Source organism: Phocoena phocoena, chromosome X (assembly GCF_963924675.1).
Source record: "Phocoena phocoena chromosome X, mPhoPho1.1, whole genome shotgun sequence".
Lineage (NCBI taxonomy): Eukaryota > Metazoa > Chordata > Mammalia > Artiodactyla > Phocoenidae > Phocoena > Phocoena phocoena.
The window spans coordinates 116,623,819-116,638,523 of NC_089240.1; the positions used below are offsets into that span (position 1 = coordinate 116,623,819).

Genomic DNA, 14,705 nt, shown 5'->3' on the forward strand with positions numbered 1-14,705 from the left:
CTCACTGTTGTGGCCTCTCCCGTTGCGGAGCACAGGCTCTGGACGCACAGGCTCAGCGGCCATGGCTCACGGGCCCAGCCGCTCCGCGGCATGTGGGATCTTCCCGGACCGGGACACGAACCCATGTCCCCCGCATCGGCAGGCGGACTCTCGACCACTGCGCCACCAGGGAAGCCCCCTTTCAGTATTCTTGATTCATGGTTGCAGTCATATAATGGGGACTATAGCTACATATTTTTAAACACCGCGGAGAAAATGGAAGACAATTCCATGGTTTGTATAGTGTTGGAGGTGGGAAATCTTGATGCTTCTGTAAAGATCCAGTTCCAGAAATTGGTCTACATATTAAATAGCTTTATTTTCAACCAGCCAAGGTTTTAAACTACTCCCTTAGACAACTGCTGAAATTCAGACACAGATATGATCTATCAGCTGGGGAGAGATTCCTAGAATCTTAGAAAAGACACTAGTCCAACTCCTTCACCTAAATTATCTGTATTATTTCCGACGCAAGCAGAAAAAAAGAGTTCCAGGCCTTGAAAAAAAAGGAGTCTTACGTTCCCACAGTAGTATTTCTTAAAGAACATTTTCTAAGATTGGGTTGAGATAGGTTGTCTTTTAGTCTCTGGGAGCAAAGGTTATAGGAATAAAAACAATGAACTTGAGAGGTTTATTTATTTCATTTTTTTTTTTTCCTAAATAGTTGTAAGTGGGCAGCTGGCTGGTGCCCAGGAGGCCTTCATTTCTCCATTTGAAGGTTTGATTGCGTGAAACTTACACCCCGGCTCTCCTCACAATCACACACCACTCACTGGATGAAACCAGTGGGCGTCTTCCCCCTACCAGCTGTCTACTCCCTCCTACACCAGGAATAAAAATAAAACAGTACATTTTTAAAACGTAGTGCTTGCCACACACATCTTTTGAAAATAGCCTGTGCACCTTTCTCTCAAGAGTCCTAGACCAATGTTGACGATTTTTGCCTTGGTATGATAGGATGATAAATTGGTCTGCTATCATTCCTGTGAACGAGAACGTAAAGCAGTCACCCCGTGGGTAAGAATAGTTTCTCTCAGATCTCTTATCTTGGTGTATGTATGTTCTACTACAGTAGGTGGGGTTACAGAGTTGAGAAATATTAATGAAGAACTCAATATTCCTTGGCGAGCCTACAATGTACCTTTCCCTTAAAGTCAGCGTGTCACCAGAGAGGAGCTAGGACATTGTACGGTTCAAAATACAAGTGCTCCTACCACATGCCACTGATGGCATTTCATTCAATACTCATCATATTTGAAGCTGTGCCCTTCTGTTATGTGAGGTGAAGGAAAGTAATTGCACAGATTGCGAGCCAGGATCTAATGCTATATTTGACCATGCAGTGCCCAGGAATGAAGTCTGATCTCATTGAGCATGTCACGTATACGTTCTATCTCTTTCTGTTGATGGTATCTTGCTCACGGCAGGTGCTCAACACACATTTGTGGACTGCTAGCAATCTGTATGGTGAAACCATGATAATATTACATTTTGGGAATGTAATCGATCACAATCCCATTATATAAAAGCTCATAGTTTTAAATTCTGATATCTAAAAAACCAAATGAAACCAAACAAAAACCTCCATATGGGTTTGGCTTAAAAGCCATACCACTAGACAACTAGAACACCAGTGTATGTCTGAATCCTAGTTTAGTCAAACTAATAGATGATAATAGATGATAGATGACAGGTAATAAAGGGCGCTCAGAATTGTTTCTAGAACTTCAATTTTTACAATATTCTGAACCTTCTTAGTTCTCTGAATGCAGGTGGTAACGAGCAAAAAACAGAGAAAGAGAGAGAGAAATATTTGATTTTCACCGTGTGCCCTAACTCCTCTCTGAGGTGGGTTTTAATGGGCAATAAAATGCTTAAGTCCCAAACATCAGATAGCAGTAGGAGGAAGAGAAGCAAAGAACATCAGTAACCCATGCCCGGCATTATGTATTCCTGAATAATGGTATGAACTCTATAGTGGCCATGGATTTTTCACTACGTACCATAAATTTCTGTGAAGCCTGATTCAGAAACAAAAAATACCACTCTAAAATAAAAAATTGAAGAGAGCAGCAAAAGTGGAGAGTGACGGGTGATACCAGTCCAATCTTTTTTCTTTTGACATTCAAGATAGATCATAAAACAGGTTTGTTTCAAGTCTGTCTAAAGGGACAGTATTTCCAGATAAAAATGCAAAGAAATTACATCAAGGGTGAGCTTGCACAGGTTCAATATTCTCCAATATGCCTTTGCTTCTCTAAATCTGGAGTACTTCATGGACTTAAGGTATTATTTTGATTAGGATGAAAATATGCTGAACATGAAAACACTTGATTTTATTTGTGTATCTAAAACACATTCACTAAACACCTAATATCTTTTTCCATTTCTGCCAAAATTTTGAAGATTTTAATAAATAAAAGGGCCTTCGTTTCTTGTTTTCTATTGTGTCTACGTAAAAACAAACTCCTTCTACCTCGAAGGGACCATTTTTCTCAGAGATGTGCACACAGTTGGCACTCAGTGTTTGCCGAATACGAAAGCGAGGCCATCCTTTTTTATCAGTTGGGTTAAGATCAATTTCTCAAAGGGAGTAATTTAAAAAGTATATATTAATGTAGACTGGAAAGAGTTGACCCATTGAACTGGTAACACTACTGGAGTTTTGAAAGGAAAGCTGCCTATTCTAACATCGCCCTCATTGAACCCATAGCAGGTATAATAAAACCACTCCCTTGAAATGTCTATCATCTTTTCCTTTTCAGGGGGCAGTAGATATTTTACAATGGTTGACTTGCTCATGATGAGAGTTTATTGGACTAACATTTATCATTGTACTAAAGCTACCTAAGGTCAGCTTGAATGCATAACATCAAACGTATGTTTTTAGAAACAGATGTATCTGGGTAAACGTGAACTGATTTGTTTTACCATGATCTGGCTTACCGTGTCAGAATTAAAATATCATAAAATCAACCACGTTGAATTAAGAAAAAAATGAAAAATCCTAAAAATTAATAAAAATATAAACATAATACCAGGAATGCATATTAAGGAAACAGTATTAAAATGAAAAAGTGATAGTTGGGGAAAAAAAACTTGTATTTTTGTTCCACTCATTTAAAATAATTAATTAAATAATGAATGCCAAGAAAACTGCTTGGCTTAGGGGAAAAAAAAGAAGCCATCTGCACGGCTAAACTTCCATTTCAATGATGATCATTTTAATGATCACTTTAACCATTAAACATTCTTGTTTCATGATGACTTACACCCTACAATGTACTTAAGTGGGAAGAAAAGCTAGCTCTCTGGCCCCTAGTTATACTTGGCAGCATGGGTAGAGTGAAGCCCCACAGACCTGCTATTTATTTTGAGATACTTTTCATTTGTATGCTTCATGTGATGGTAATACCATCAGCTGACGCACCTCTCATTATTTCATTGTGCCTAAACACAGATTCTGTCTCTTTAAAGGCCTGACAATATCATTAGTATACAGAAATGCCATGCATATCAGTCAGTTATAGGACAACCAAAAGGCACAAGCTATGCATATGCAAGAATTGAAAAGTAAAACCTACTACCTGATTCCATAGTTAAGAAATGGAACCTTGATTTACATACATATGTGTGTGCGTCTGTGTGTATATATCTACGTGTGTGTGACATCCTAAAATGACTACATATACAGTGTGATCTTGATGCGTATGCCATATTGCTGTTTATAAACAAATGAATTGTCTGGGTTTTTTTTTTCCCTTTTCAGGAAACGCATGTGAACACTGGACCAAAAATAAGTTTTTCACTGATTTCCATCTGCAAAAAAAGTTAAAAGTAGATGGGGGAAAACCTGACCGGGTGGGGTTCATTCGCAGCTGATCGTGAACTTCCTTCCAATAACGCCCAATGAATCTGTTTTGCTGAGGCCCTTTGGAAAACGGAGCAGCTTACATCCCCTAATTTCTTTCCCAAACACCTATTTAAACATACAATTTATGGGAATGTTTTATTACTGGTCATAATGGACTCATGTCTGTTATAGGAGTGCAGTAAAACCTTCTAGTTACCCTTGACTCATTTTTTTCGAATAGAAGAATGTATGCATGAAAGAACATCTAGCATACTCATCGCAGAACTTCAGGATCACAACAGTAACACTGCATTTTGCAAAACAGTGCAAAAAAACGAGTAAACCATTTAAGTATGGAACTTGTTCACCCTAGGTACCAACAGAGCTTTCTTTAAGGGTAATTAAAGGTGACTTCCTCTTGAGGTCTTGCATTGGCCGTCAATCAGCCCACCAGCCCAGGAAGGTTTCTTAAAGGATGTGAAAACTCTTTTAACACTCAACATTGGAACCCTTGTCTATGGCTTTGTCGTCTCTAGCCCCACATCTCTGAAAATGCTGCAGAGGACTTGTTAGCATTCAGATGGGCTTTCCTTGGCAATGGGACTATTTCTGGGAAAATAACAAAGCCTGAGGGAAATGCAATATAAATTAGGGAAAATTGGGAAGGAGTGGTGAGAGCTAGGTGGTTTAGCCTCATGGAACACTGAATAGGTCTGCAGCAACCTGCTAATTGCAAAACCCCACCAATTATTACCATTGAAGAGGGCGTTACTATTTGTGAGTTTATGTTTTGATGACTCCAAATAAATAAAGCATATGTAACAAAAGGTTATATAATATCTTGGAATCACTATCCTTCAGTAATTGGAAATAAAATTGACTTTCTTTTTGATGTGTTTCTCTTTTAGGTTCACCGTGATGGAGACTCTCCAATTCGGTCCTAAGACCACGGTTAAAAATAAAGCACTCAAAGAAATGTCTTTACCCACCTGTGGAGGTATCTCAGTGTTAAAATCCCAATTAGTCTGAGAGTTATCAGTGTCTGTGGAGGTGGGGGGAGCAGAAGTGAAAGCTTGTAATGATGAATTCTCCTGACATGAAACCTCTCCTCTCTCTTGGGATGAGACCGGTTCTTAAGAGTAGAGATAACCGTGCTATTTCAGGATCAGTGTGTGGGTGAGTAAATTTTCTGTGGGAAAAAAGTAATAAAATCCAAAGGACAGCCATAAATCTATCCAGATTACCATGGAGATGACATTTGGATTGTTCTTTAGAATGGTGTCAACATTATTTGCTACAGTTCACTATTCTAGATATTTTCATGTTCCCCTTCCTTTAGGTTAACCTGCTGAAACAGGATTATATAGTGTTGACTCTATTTTGGATTTGCTTTGGGATTTAGCAAGGGTTGTTAATTTAAAAAAAAAAGAAAGAAAACACAGTGTCAACAACATGCTGGGATATACTATTATTTATTTTGCAGTCACTTACTGTAAGTGCTGTCCTCATCTTTCGTGCCATCAATGGTTCCATCTGCCTGCAGCTGCAAGTGGTAACCTTGTCGGCTGTATAGTTTGGTAACTATACCCTTAAGCTGAGGCTCTGCAAGGAGAAGGATGGTTTGGATCAATTGATAAGTTGTACATATATAGTTGAAAAGACTCAGATTTCAGAACTCTAATTTTATTTAAAAATTTTAGTGGAAAAGGTCAGATGACACTTTTAAAGAGTCCCCTGAAAGAAAGAAAACAAACCAACAAACTCCAAGCTTCAGAACCAACCTCCGAACTGAAGAAACATTTGATTTCTACCTGGTAACACTGGTAAAGCCCTAAAGCTACTGACAGCAGAGACAGTTTCTGATAGCGTGTCCTTTGGCTTACAGAGTGGCACTCTATCTCACTGAGCATTCGAAATGGGTTGGCAAATGGCATATTCTGCCTTTTAACAACGTGCTACTTCTTATGTGGAAGGAAAAGGAGAAATACTAAGATGATTTAGAGTGGTTTACCAAGCAGGGACCAAAAACACACTAGCAATGATTTCCCTCAGAAATACCACAATTAGAATAAAGAACTCCCTCCATTCTAAGAAGGTTGAAAACGCATAAATAACCCGGAACCCCATCAAAGGACTTCTATTTAGAAAATTGAGCCGCGATACAAAAAAAGGGGGAGGGGAGAATAAAAGAACCATTATCATACCCTATCGTATTAATTATCCTTAGGGAAAATGGGTGCAAAGAGCAGGGGTTTTGTTGGTGGGGAGGAAAGAAAATTAGTTCATATTTATTTTCAAATTTCGTATCAAATATAATTATCCAAAATATTCTCAAAATGATTTTCAATAATGAATCACCATAGATTAATGAAGTGCCTCATTTATCAATAACAGCCATGTTATCCAAAATTTGCTTTTATTGAATACAGACACCTGCACTGAAATGATATTTACGTGATTATTCAGGCCACATAATCATGCTTTACCACAGCTTAAACCTGTTTAAAAACAAGCCTAATTTACAGCTAATGCCTTAAAAACTTCGAGCAAGCAGAAAATGTGTGTCTGCATTTCTATTCCAGGATGTGTAGAACACACAAACAGCGAAATAACAGATTGTTGAATAAGTCTGAAATTCTGTGATATTTATCTAGTAAAAGGAAGGAAACAGCTTAAAGGATACATTTGGTTGAGAATAGCCAAATAAGCTGCCTCTACGCCTGAAGGTCTACCTTGACGCAACCCAACACCTCTAGCTGTGTGAATTTCCCCTGGCACCGGAATACCGCGCTACTCTTCTCACTGAACAGGCTCAAAAGGACCCACGATCTGGCTCTGAGTTTAAACTCTCTTGAATCCTGCATTTTAGTAGCAAGTAACCACAGTTTGACTAGTCTCAACCAGATCACTAAGCTCTTTGCCACAGGTTCTAGGAATCCACCCCCTTCTCTCCAGCAAATATTTCAAAGCTGCACCACAAGTCTGTCCCGATAAGCTTAAAAGTGATCAAAGAAACAGAATGCCTAGATAGCGGAAGCCCACGGCCCTTGGGGGTGGAAGCTGGAGGGGAAGGGTCAGAGCTTCGGGGGTGAAGGCAAGGGAGGGATTCCCCGGGTTTCCTGGGGTGGGGGGTGGGCAGGGGTCTGCCCAGCTCCGCGCCTGCAATTACACGCCACTCACGCGATAGCCACGTCTGGGTCACGCCTGCCCAGAGCCCACGGGCTTGCACACATGTGGCCTGCCTGAAGCTGACTGCGCGCCCGCTGGGCAGGGTATGCCCCCAGGCTCTGCGCCTGTCCCACGGCAGTTGCAATGCAGCAAGCCTGTTACTGTTACGAAGGAGGCGAGAAAGCGATCGCTTCCCACGCACGCACACCAGCTAGGTGGCCACATCCGCACTAGATGGGCCGCCGACAAACTCACCTCCGCTTCCATCCACGCCCCCCAGCCCCCTCCACACCCGTAAAGTACGGGGGGGCGAAAAAGCCAGCCAAGAGCCCCTTCCAACCTGGTCTCCTTCTGCGCCTCTTCTTGGAGCCGAAGAGTTTGACCCGGGAAAAGACGTTTAACTTGTTCTTGTCGCAGCTGGTCTTGCCTTTGCTGGGGCTGCTGACACACTTGCAGGCGTTCGATTTCTCACGCTCCCGGGCTTGTCGCTTCTGCCGGATGAGCGAGCTGGCGATAGCCGCCGCCATGGCCACGACGCCCACCACCACCACTTCTTTCCGGGCCCCTCTCCGGGTTCGCCTCCTCCCCCCGCTCCTCCGCCGCTCGTCCGCTCGGTCTCGCGCCTCCGCCGCCTTCGTCTCCGGAGCCGGCGCTCGCCCGGGCTGCTCCGCGCTCGGGCTTCAGCCGAGGAGGGGGCTCAGCATGCCGGCCGAGCTCCTCCGGCGGTGGTCCGGATCCCGCGCGGGCTGCCGGCTGCCTGGGTCCGAGCCGACGCCACAGCCCCGGGCCGGGATCGCGGACGAGACTGCCAGGCGGAGGCAGAGCTGCGCGAGTGCGTGCGCTCGGCCCCTGCGCCCCGAGGACACTGTGCGAGTCCAAGTGGCTCGGGTCGGAGTTTGGCGGCACCCACCGCCCGGTGCCGCGCGGCGGGGGCCGGAGGAGGGAGGCAGGCGGAGGGAGGGAGCGCGGGCGGGAGAGAGGCCGGGAGCGCGGGCGGCAGCAGGGAGGGGGGGATGGAGGAAGCGCGCGGGGGAGCGCGCCCTCGCCCTGGCCCCTCCGAGCCTCCGACTAGTCCTTGCAACTTCTTGGCCTGCCGATCGGGAAAAGTTGGCCTGTGCCAGCTTTCCGACGGGGCTCAAACAGGTAATGGCCTTGCATCTTCGCTGCCGCCGCTGCCGCCGCTACCGCCGCTGCTGCTCTGGGCGCGGCACAGACTCAGTATAGGAATTCCGTCGCCGCAGGCACCCTCCGGAAGAGCGCGACGGCCTCCCGCGGCCCCCTCCCCCGGCGGCCCCTCCCTCCCGGAGCCCAGCCCGCTGGCTCCCTGCCGCGGGCCGCCCCCACCCGCCCCACCCCCCAAGTCCCCGGCGGGCCGCTCGGGCTAACACCTGTAGGGGCTCAATCTCCCAAACCCTTCTCCCCTCCTCTTCCCCGAAGGAGCTTAGGGAGGAAACCGTGATGGAGGAGGCACTGGGATGAGGCAGTTGGGTTGGAGGAGCCGGGGGTTGCTTGGCGATGGGGGCGGCGGAGTGGGATGTTCCGTTAGTGTGTGACTCTTAGCTGGCCAGGTTACGCCCGGGCTGGAGCCCCCGCCCCAGGCTCGGACTCACAACACCCACTCCCCTCCAAACACACACTCGCTGAGGTTTTTCGCATGGCGACACTTGTAGCCATTGAGGAAGGAGGCCGGGGCTCGCAGACTGCTTTAGCCCCCGCGGCCGCGGCAGCAGCAGTAGCAGCGGCGGCAGCAGCAGAAGGCACTGCAGAGCTGCGCCCGCACGCCACGCTGCCACCCGGTGCTTTTTGCTGACTTTTCATTTCAGGCCAATCTGTGCGGCCCGAACCCCGTTTTTCCTCTCCACAAAACAGAATGCGCCCCCTCATCATTCTGTTCGGCTTTGGGATCCAAACAAAGAGCTTGGGTGGTGTACCATAAGCAGTATCTGGGAAATGCAGGGCTGAGCCTCTTTATTTAAGCTCTGGCGCGTCTCCAATACCCTAACTTTCCCCACCCCCTCAAGCTCAGGCAGCCTGCCTCCCTTCAACTCAGGAATCAAGTCTGGCTTGTTGCTCACTTCGCTCAGTTCACAAGTTCTGTCCCTTCTCTGTTCTATATTTTAATCTGGAGAAGAAAGAAGGAATTTTGAGGTCAAATGTAACAAAAAGAATAGTCCGTCCACATCTCTCCCTTCAAACAGACATGATGGTTTTACTATGTTAACTTGATTTCTGATGCCAGAAAGGAAGCCCCCCAATAGTAAGTCTGCTCCAACGTGGAGCTACCACTATGCTGTTTACTGGACCTCCACCCCTTTGCAGATCTTTGCAGAGTTGATACAGATGCAAAACCAAATGCCTAGACTCTGGTCCTTTCCTGAGCTCTTTTGCCTGAACCTCAACTAAGAAACTGAAATCTTTCAGGCTCCTTAGCCCATCAGAGTTGAATCACTTGAACCTTCTGTAAATTTCATTGCTCCACCGGGGAGGCTGCTGCCACCTCCCTTCCACCTTTCCCCAACCTTGAAGTGTCTCTTGCCCTGTCAGAAGCACGATTATGTGTCTGCTAAAGTGGGCGGGGGTGAAAGTGCAGGGACCGAAATGGATAGATACAGGAGAATGATGCCGAATGGTCTGAAATCCCCTGCAGGTTAGTCTACTGCTCCTTTGTGCTTTGCACTTTCCCAAAAGAAAAGGAAGGACAAGGTAGGAGAGTTTTAGCACCTCAAGCCCATCGGAAGTATCTTCAGACCTGAATTCACAGGGGAAAAACCCTGGTCTGCTCCCACAGAACTCTGAACACCTTAAAAATTGGGACTGGGGCTTGGTCACCACTATATTCCCATCTCCTGGCACAGTTCCTGTCACATGCTTTATGCCCAATAAAAGTTTATTGAAAATAATTGACAAATGACTGATCGATACTGATTCTGAAGGGTAGGAAGATGTTCCCTGGCTCAGAGTGTATGTGATTTGAATTCCAAGTACCACGAAGGGAAATAATCTCACCAAAAGAGGGGTCAAAAGGAGCTCTGACCAGGACCAAATATCTGGGGTGTGGGACGGACAGTTATGAGATTCCTCCTCACTGGCCATGTTTTTACCTTCTGCTGAGTACCAACTCCAAGGGCCTTTTTTTTTTTTTTCTTTCTTTCCTCTTGCTTCTCTCTTGGGACCTTGAACCAAAGCAGGCATGACAAAGCTAAAGAAAGACAGAGTTCTGATTCAGGCAAGGGAGAGAACTTGGGAAGAATGAGGGAATGGTACTGAGAAAATGAGGAGGGCTTTCCCAGGCTCTTTCCTCCGCTTCTCCACCGGGAGAGCACTCATTGTTTGCTTGTCCAAATGCCATTCACAAGGTATTTTCAGGTGGGTATTTGAGGTAGACAGGCACGAAGAAGACTTCAGGAATATATAATGAAGAGGGGGGGAACGTCATTACAAAGTCACAAACACAAACATGTAAATACGCCAGCTCTGTCACTAACCCCTACCCACCACCTCAGGCTTTTTTTATTTTTTTAAATACATTAGAGAATTAAACTCTATGCCATGAGCATGGAACCACTGGGTCAAAGCTGATAACCAAATGATTCTATGGGTGTTTATAGATATCTTTCTTGCTCTAACGTCTCTTGAAAAATGAGAGGTATGGGGGAACCAGACTCTGTGTCCCATGTCCCTGTCAGCCCATAAAATGTACTTCTGCCTATTTATATCCCCCCTTTATTCTTTCAACTCCATGGACAGGAAAACGAATGACATGTGATGGGTGAGACTGGAGACAGGGGCAGCTAACTCTCTGTGGTGTGTCTGCCTACAGACCCCATGTGTTCTCCTGTCTCCTTCAGTGAGAGAACTCACAGAGGTCTATCACTGGAGAGGGATCATGGTGGGCAGGGGGTGGCGGGGAGGGACTGAATGAAAGCCATTTTGACTTTGGGTCCAAACTGTATTGTACAATCACGTTAACCACTAATGAAGCAGATATTTTCATCCTCTCCTAACTCTCGTGTGTATTTCTCAGGTGCTCTCAGAGAAGAGTGTGAATATAACTCTGAAACCCTCAAAGCAGATCTGTGCTAAAACCCCATTCATCTTTTTTATTTCTAAAAGATTTTTTTGATGTGGACAATTTTTTAAAGTCTTTATTGAATTTGTTACAATATTGCTTCTGTTTTATGGCCGCGAGGCATGTGGGATCCTAGCTCCCTGATCAGGGATTGAACCTGCACCCCCTGTATTGGAAGGCAAAGTCTTAACCACTGGACCACCAGGGAAGTCCCAAAACCCCATTCATCTTGGGAAGGCAATAATGAAAGAAAGACTCGCAGGCCACCCTAGAGAAGCATATTTTGCCTTTCCTTTCTGTCTTACTGCCACCTCAGGCCAGCAGCATGACATTTCAGTGGGAGGATGAATAAAGAACATTCCTTTGACACTTCCAAAGTGTCTTTTGCTCCTGTCTTGCTCTGTTGCTACCAGTTCCCCCTGCGCCCTTGTTAGGGAACTTCCTGGATCTCCTGCAGATCCAGAGTTTCAATTCTCCCTGCTTAACTCCAAGGCTCCCAACTCTTCTATGCTAGGTGGGCCTACTCGCTGCAGCTCCTCCCAGACCTTTGCTCCCCACTGCCCTAACCACCAAGCTCTCTCCTCCATCAGATTCAGGAAGAAAGCATCCTTGGCTCCTTTCTCCAAGTCAACTCACAAAGAGTTCTAGCCTGGGAGACAGGAGGCATACCTTTGAATCCTGTCTCTACCACTAACTGGCTGTGTGACCTTGGACATGTCGTATCTCCTGTTGGCGCTTCATCTTTCCCACCTTTATTTATTTTTAAAAAATATTTATTTATTGATTTGGCTGGGCCAGATCTTAGTTGCGGCATGTGGGATCTCTTAGTTGCAGCATGCAGGCTCTTAGTTGTGGCATGTGGGATCTTGTCCCTGACCAGGGATCGAACGCCCCCTGCATTGGGAGCATGGGGTCTTAACCACTGGCCCACCAGGGAAGTCCAAGCTTTCCCATCTTTAAAATCATCCTTGAGACTTGATGAATGGCTTTCAAATCATATCCTGCAGAGCCCTAAGAGTACACAGATGTAAGTTCCCTCACCCGTGTTTCAACCATAGCACTTCTTTCCTCTCTTTTATATATTGGGACTCATTGTGTGATTTCTTATGAAAAAGATAAAAATAAAAAGATTCCACTACTAAAAACAAAACATTTGAAGACCTCTGGATGAGATGTTCTGGAAAGTCTTTTGGGCCCTGGGAGCCTATGATTTTTCTGCCTGTTCCTCCTACCTCTTCACCTTGCCCTCCTCATACTTGCCCTCTGCCCTTTCTCTTCCCATCCCATCAGAATATAAACTCCACATGGGATCCCCAAGAAAAATACGAGTCTCTTCGGCTCCATTCTTCACGGCTTCACTTGAGAAGCAGGCTTTGGCATTCTTTTCAGGGAGAGTTATGTGAGTTATCAGAGGAGAGAATGCTGATTGTTGTCTGCCAATCTCTTTTGGCAGGCCTTGGCGGAGCTGGAAAGAAGCTGGGGGGACCTGCTCTCAAGAGGCATCTCCAGGAGAGAGGCAGAAACCCAAACAGATGTGACTGTGACGAGTAAAAACGAGAGAATTCAGACAGCCTAATCAGGAGCAGCCTCAGTACTTTCTGAGCAGGAAGGAACTGGCTGTCTTTCTGAAAAGATTTCAAACACCCTTCCTCCACGAAGTGAAGATAAACACACTCAGAGCCACTTGCCAGTTGGCTCTCCAACTTCACTGACAGTCCATCAAAACATCTCAGTGACCAGCTAGTTACCAGGTCAAGGACTGATGATGAGCTCAAAGGGAGGGAAGGGGGGCAGGTTCAAGTGCACCATGGTCAAGCAGCACTGGGATCCAGCTGGTAACTGAGTAGGGCAGCAGAGGGGGTATTGAAGAGACCGGGCAGCAAGTACCACCTTTTGTCGTCTATTTAATTATGTCCAAAAGCTGAGAGAAACGACTGGATAGAAATACAAATGAGGAGATTAGAGAAACGCCATTAGCAAAGGCTCCGGCCACTTAACTCCAACCAGGAAGAAAAATGAAATTTAAGGAAATCTCGTCAATGTCACACTGGAATTCTAGAGACAGAAAGAATGACTACTGTATTCTGTAACATAACCTGACAAATGTATTAGCTGGCAAAGAGTCTCTCCTAGTCAGATCATTTAGGGGTATTATGCTTCAGAAACAAAGATCTCCAGAATCAATTTTTTTAGCAATTGATTGGCTCTCTCCTGATTTGCATTCGGAATGAAAAGCCAGGGAACCCTAGGCTTGCACTGCTCTAGAATAGTGGGGTTGGTCTTCATTATGTCCCCTTTCTGAGATCATTCTCTAAATACTTAAGCTATAGAATGTACTGAAGCCACCTCTGGTTTATATTTAAATCAAATAAATAAATAAATAGATAGATAAATAAATAAATAAAATCAATTGGGAACACACTAATTAATTCTGATCCTTAAGAGGAAAAATCCTATAACCCATATGGAAATTTCATTGTGCAGTCATAATTCATGAACATTAAAACCATAAAGCACCCTGATGCTATTAACCGCATCTATGAATTCAGCTCCTTGCCATTTTAATTAGCCATAGCAGCTGCAGCATCAAGAGTTCAAGGTCCCCGATTACCTGCTTGGTCACTTTAATCAAGAAAACCTGGACAGGACATGGAAGCAACCTAAGTGTCCATCACTGGATGAATGGATAAAGAAGAAGTGGCACATATATACAATGGAATATTACTCAGCCATAAAAAGAAACGAAATTGAGTTATTTGTAGTGAGGTGGCTGGACCTAGAGTCTGTCATACAGAGTGAAGTAAGTCAGAAAGAGAAAAACAAATACCATATGCTAACACATATATATGGAATCTAAGAAAAAAAATGTCATGAAGAACCTAGGGGTAAGACGGGAATAAAGACACAGACCTACCAGAGAATGGACTTGAGGATATGGGGAGGGGGAAGGGTAAGCTGGGACGAAGTGAGAGAGTGGCATGGACATATATACACTACCAAGTGTAAAATAGATAGCTAGTGGGAAGCAGCCGCATAGCACAGGGAGATCGGCTGGGTGCTTTGTGACCACCTAGAGGGGTGGGATAGGGAGGGTGGGAGGGAGACGCAAGAGGGAGGAGCTATGGGGATATATGTATATGTATAGCTGATTCACTGTGTTATAAAGCAGAGACTAACACACCATTGTAAAGCAATTATACTCCAATAAAGATGTTTTAAAAAAAAAGAAAGAAAAAGAAAACCTGGAGAAAAATATCGGATTGCTGGGGTGGAAGTTTCTCCCTTGATCATTCGGAGAGGGGAAGGATCACAAGAAAATGAGCTTAAGCTTCAAGATGTGGGGATTGAAGTTTTGTACGAGGAAAACATTCTTTTCAGCAAGGGTTGTCAAATACCATAGCTGATTGCTGATTTTCCTATAGAAGCTTTTGTGACTACAACAGAAACCTTATCTACCTTGGTGGATATGTGGACTCAAGGCTCTCATTCTGTCATTAAAACTACACATTCACATACCCATGACCTGCAACCAAGAAGGGGTCACGAGGAAAAGAGTAGCAACACCATTACTGAGAA

At 45.0% G+C, this 14,705-nt stretch overlaps 1 protein-coding gene across 2 annotated transcripts in view; it reads right to left on the minus strand.

Moving 5' to 3' along the window:
* FGF13 (fibroblast growth factor 13) overlaps positions 1-14,705 on the minus strand; it is a 504,867-nt gene that overhangs the window by 59,264 nt on the left and 430,898 nt on the right. Inside the window, exons 1-2 of one of the 2 annotated variants that reach the window (XM_065900452.1) lie at positions 7,401-7,929; positions 5,384-5,494 (exon numbers count right to left, since the gene is read on the minus strand). In XM_065900452.1, coding sequence (XP_065756524.1) covers positions 5,384-5,494; positions 7,401-7,587 — 298 coding nt within the window. In that variant the 5' untranslated portion in view covers positions 7,588-7,929. Of the gene's footprint in view, positions 1-5,383; positions 5,495-7,400; positions 7,930-14,705 lie in introns of those variants that run through there. The other variant, XM_065900451.1, reaches the window with a different exon arrangement.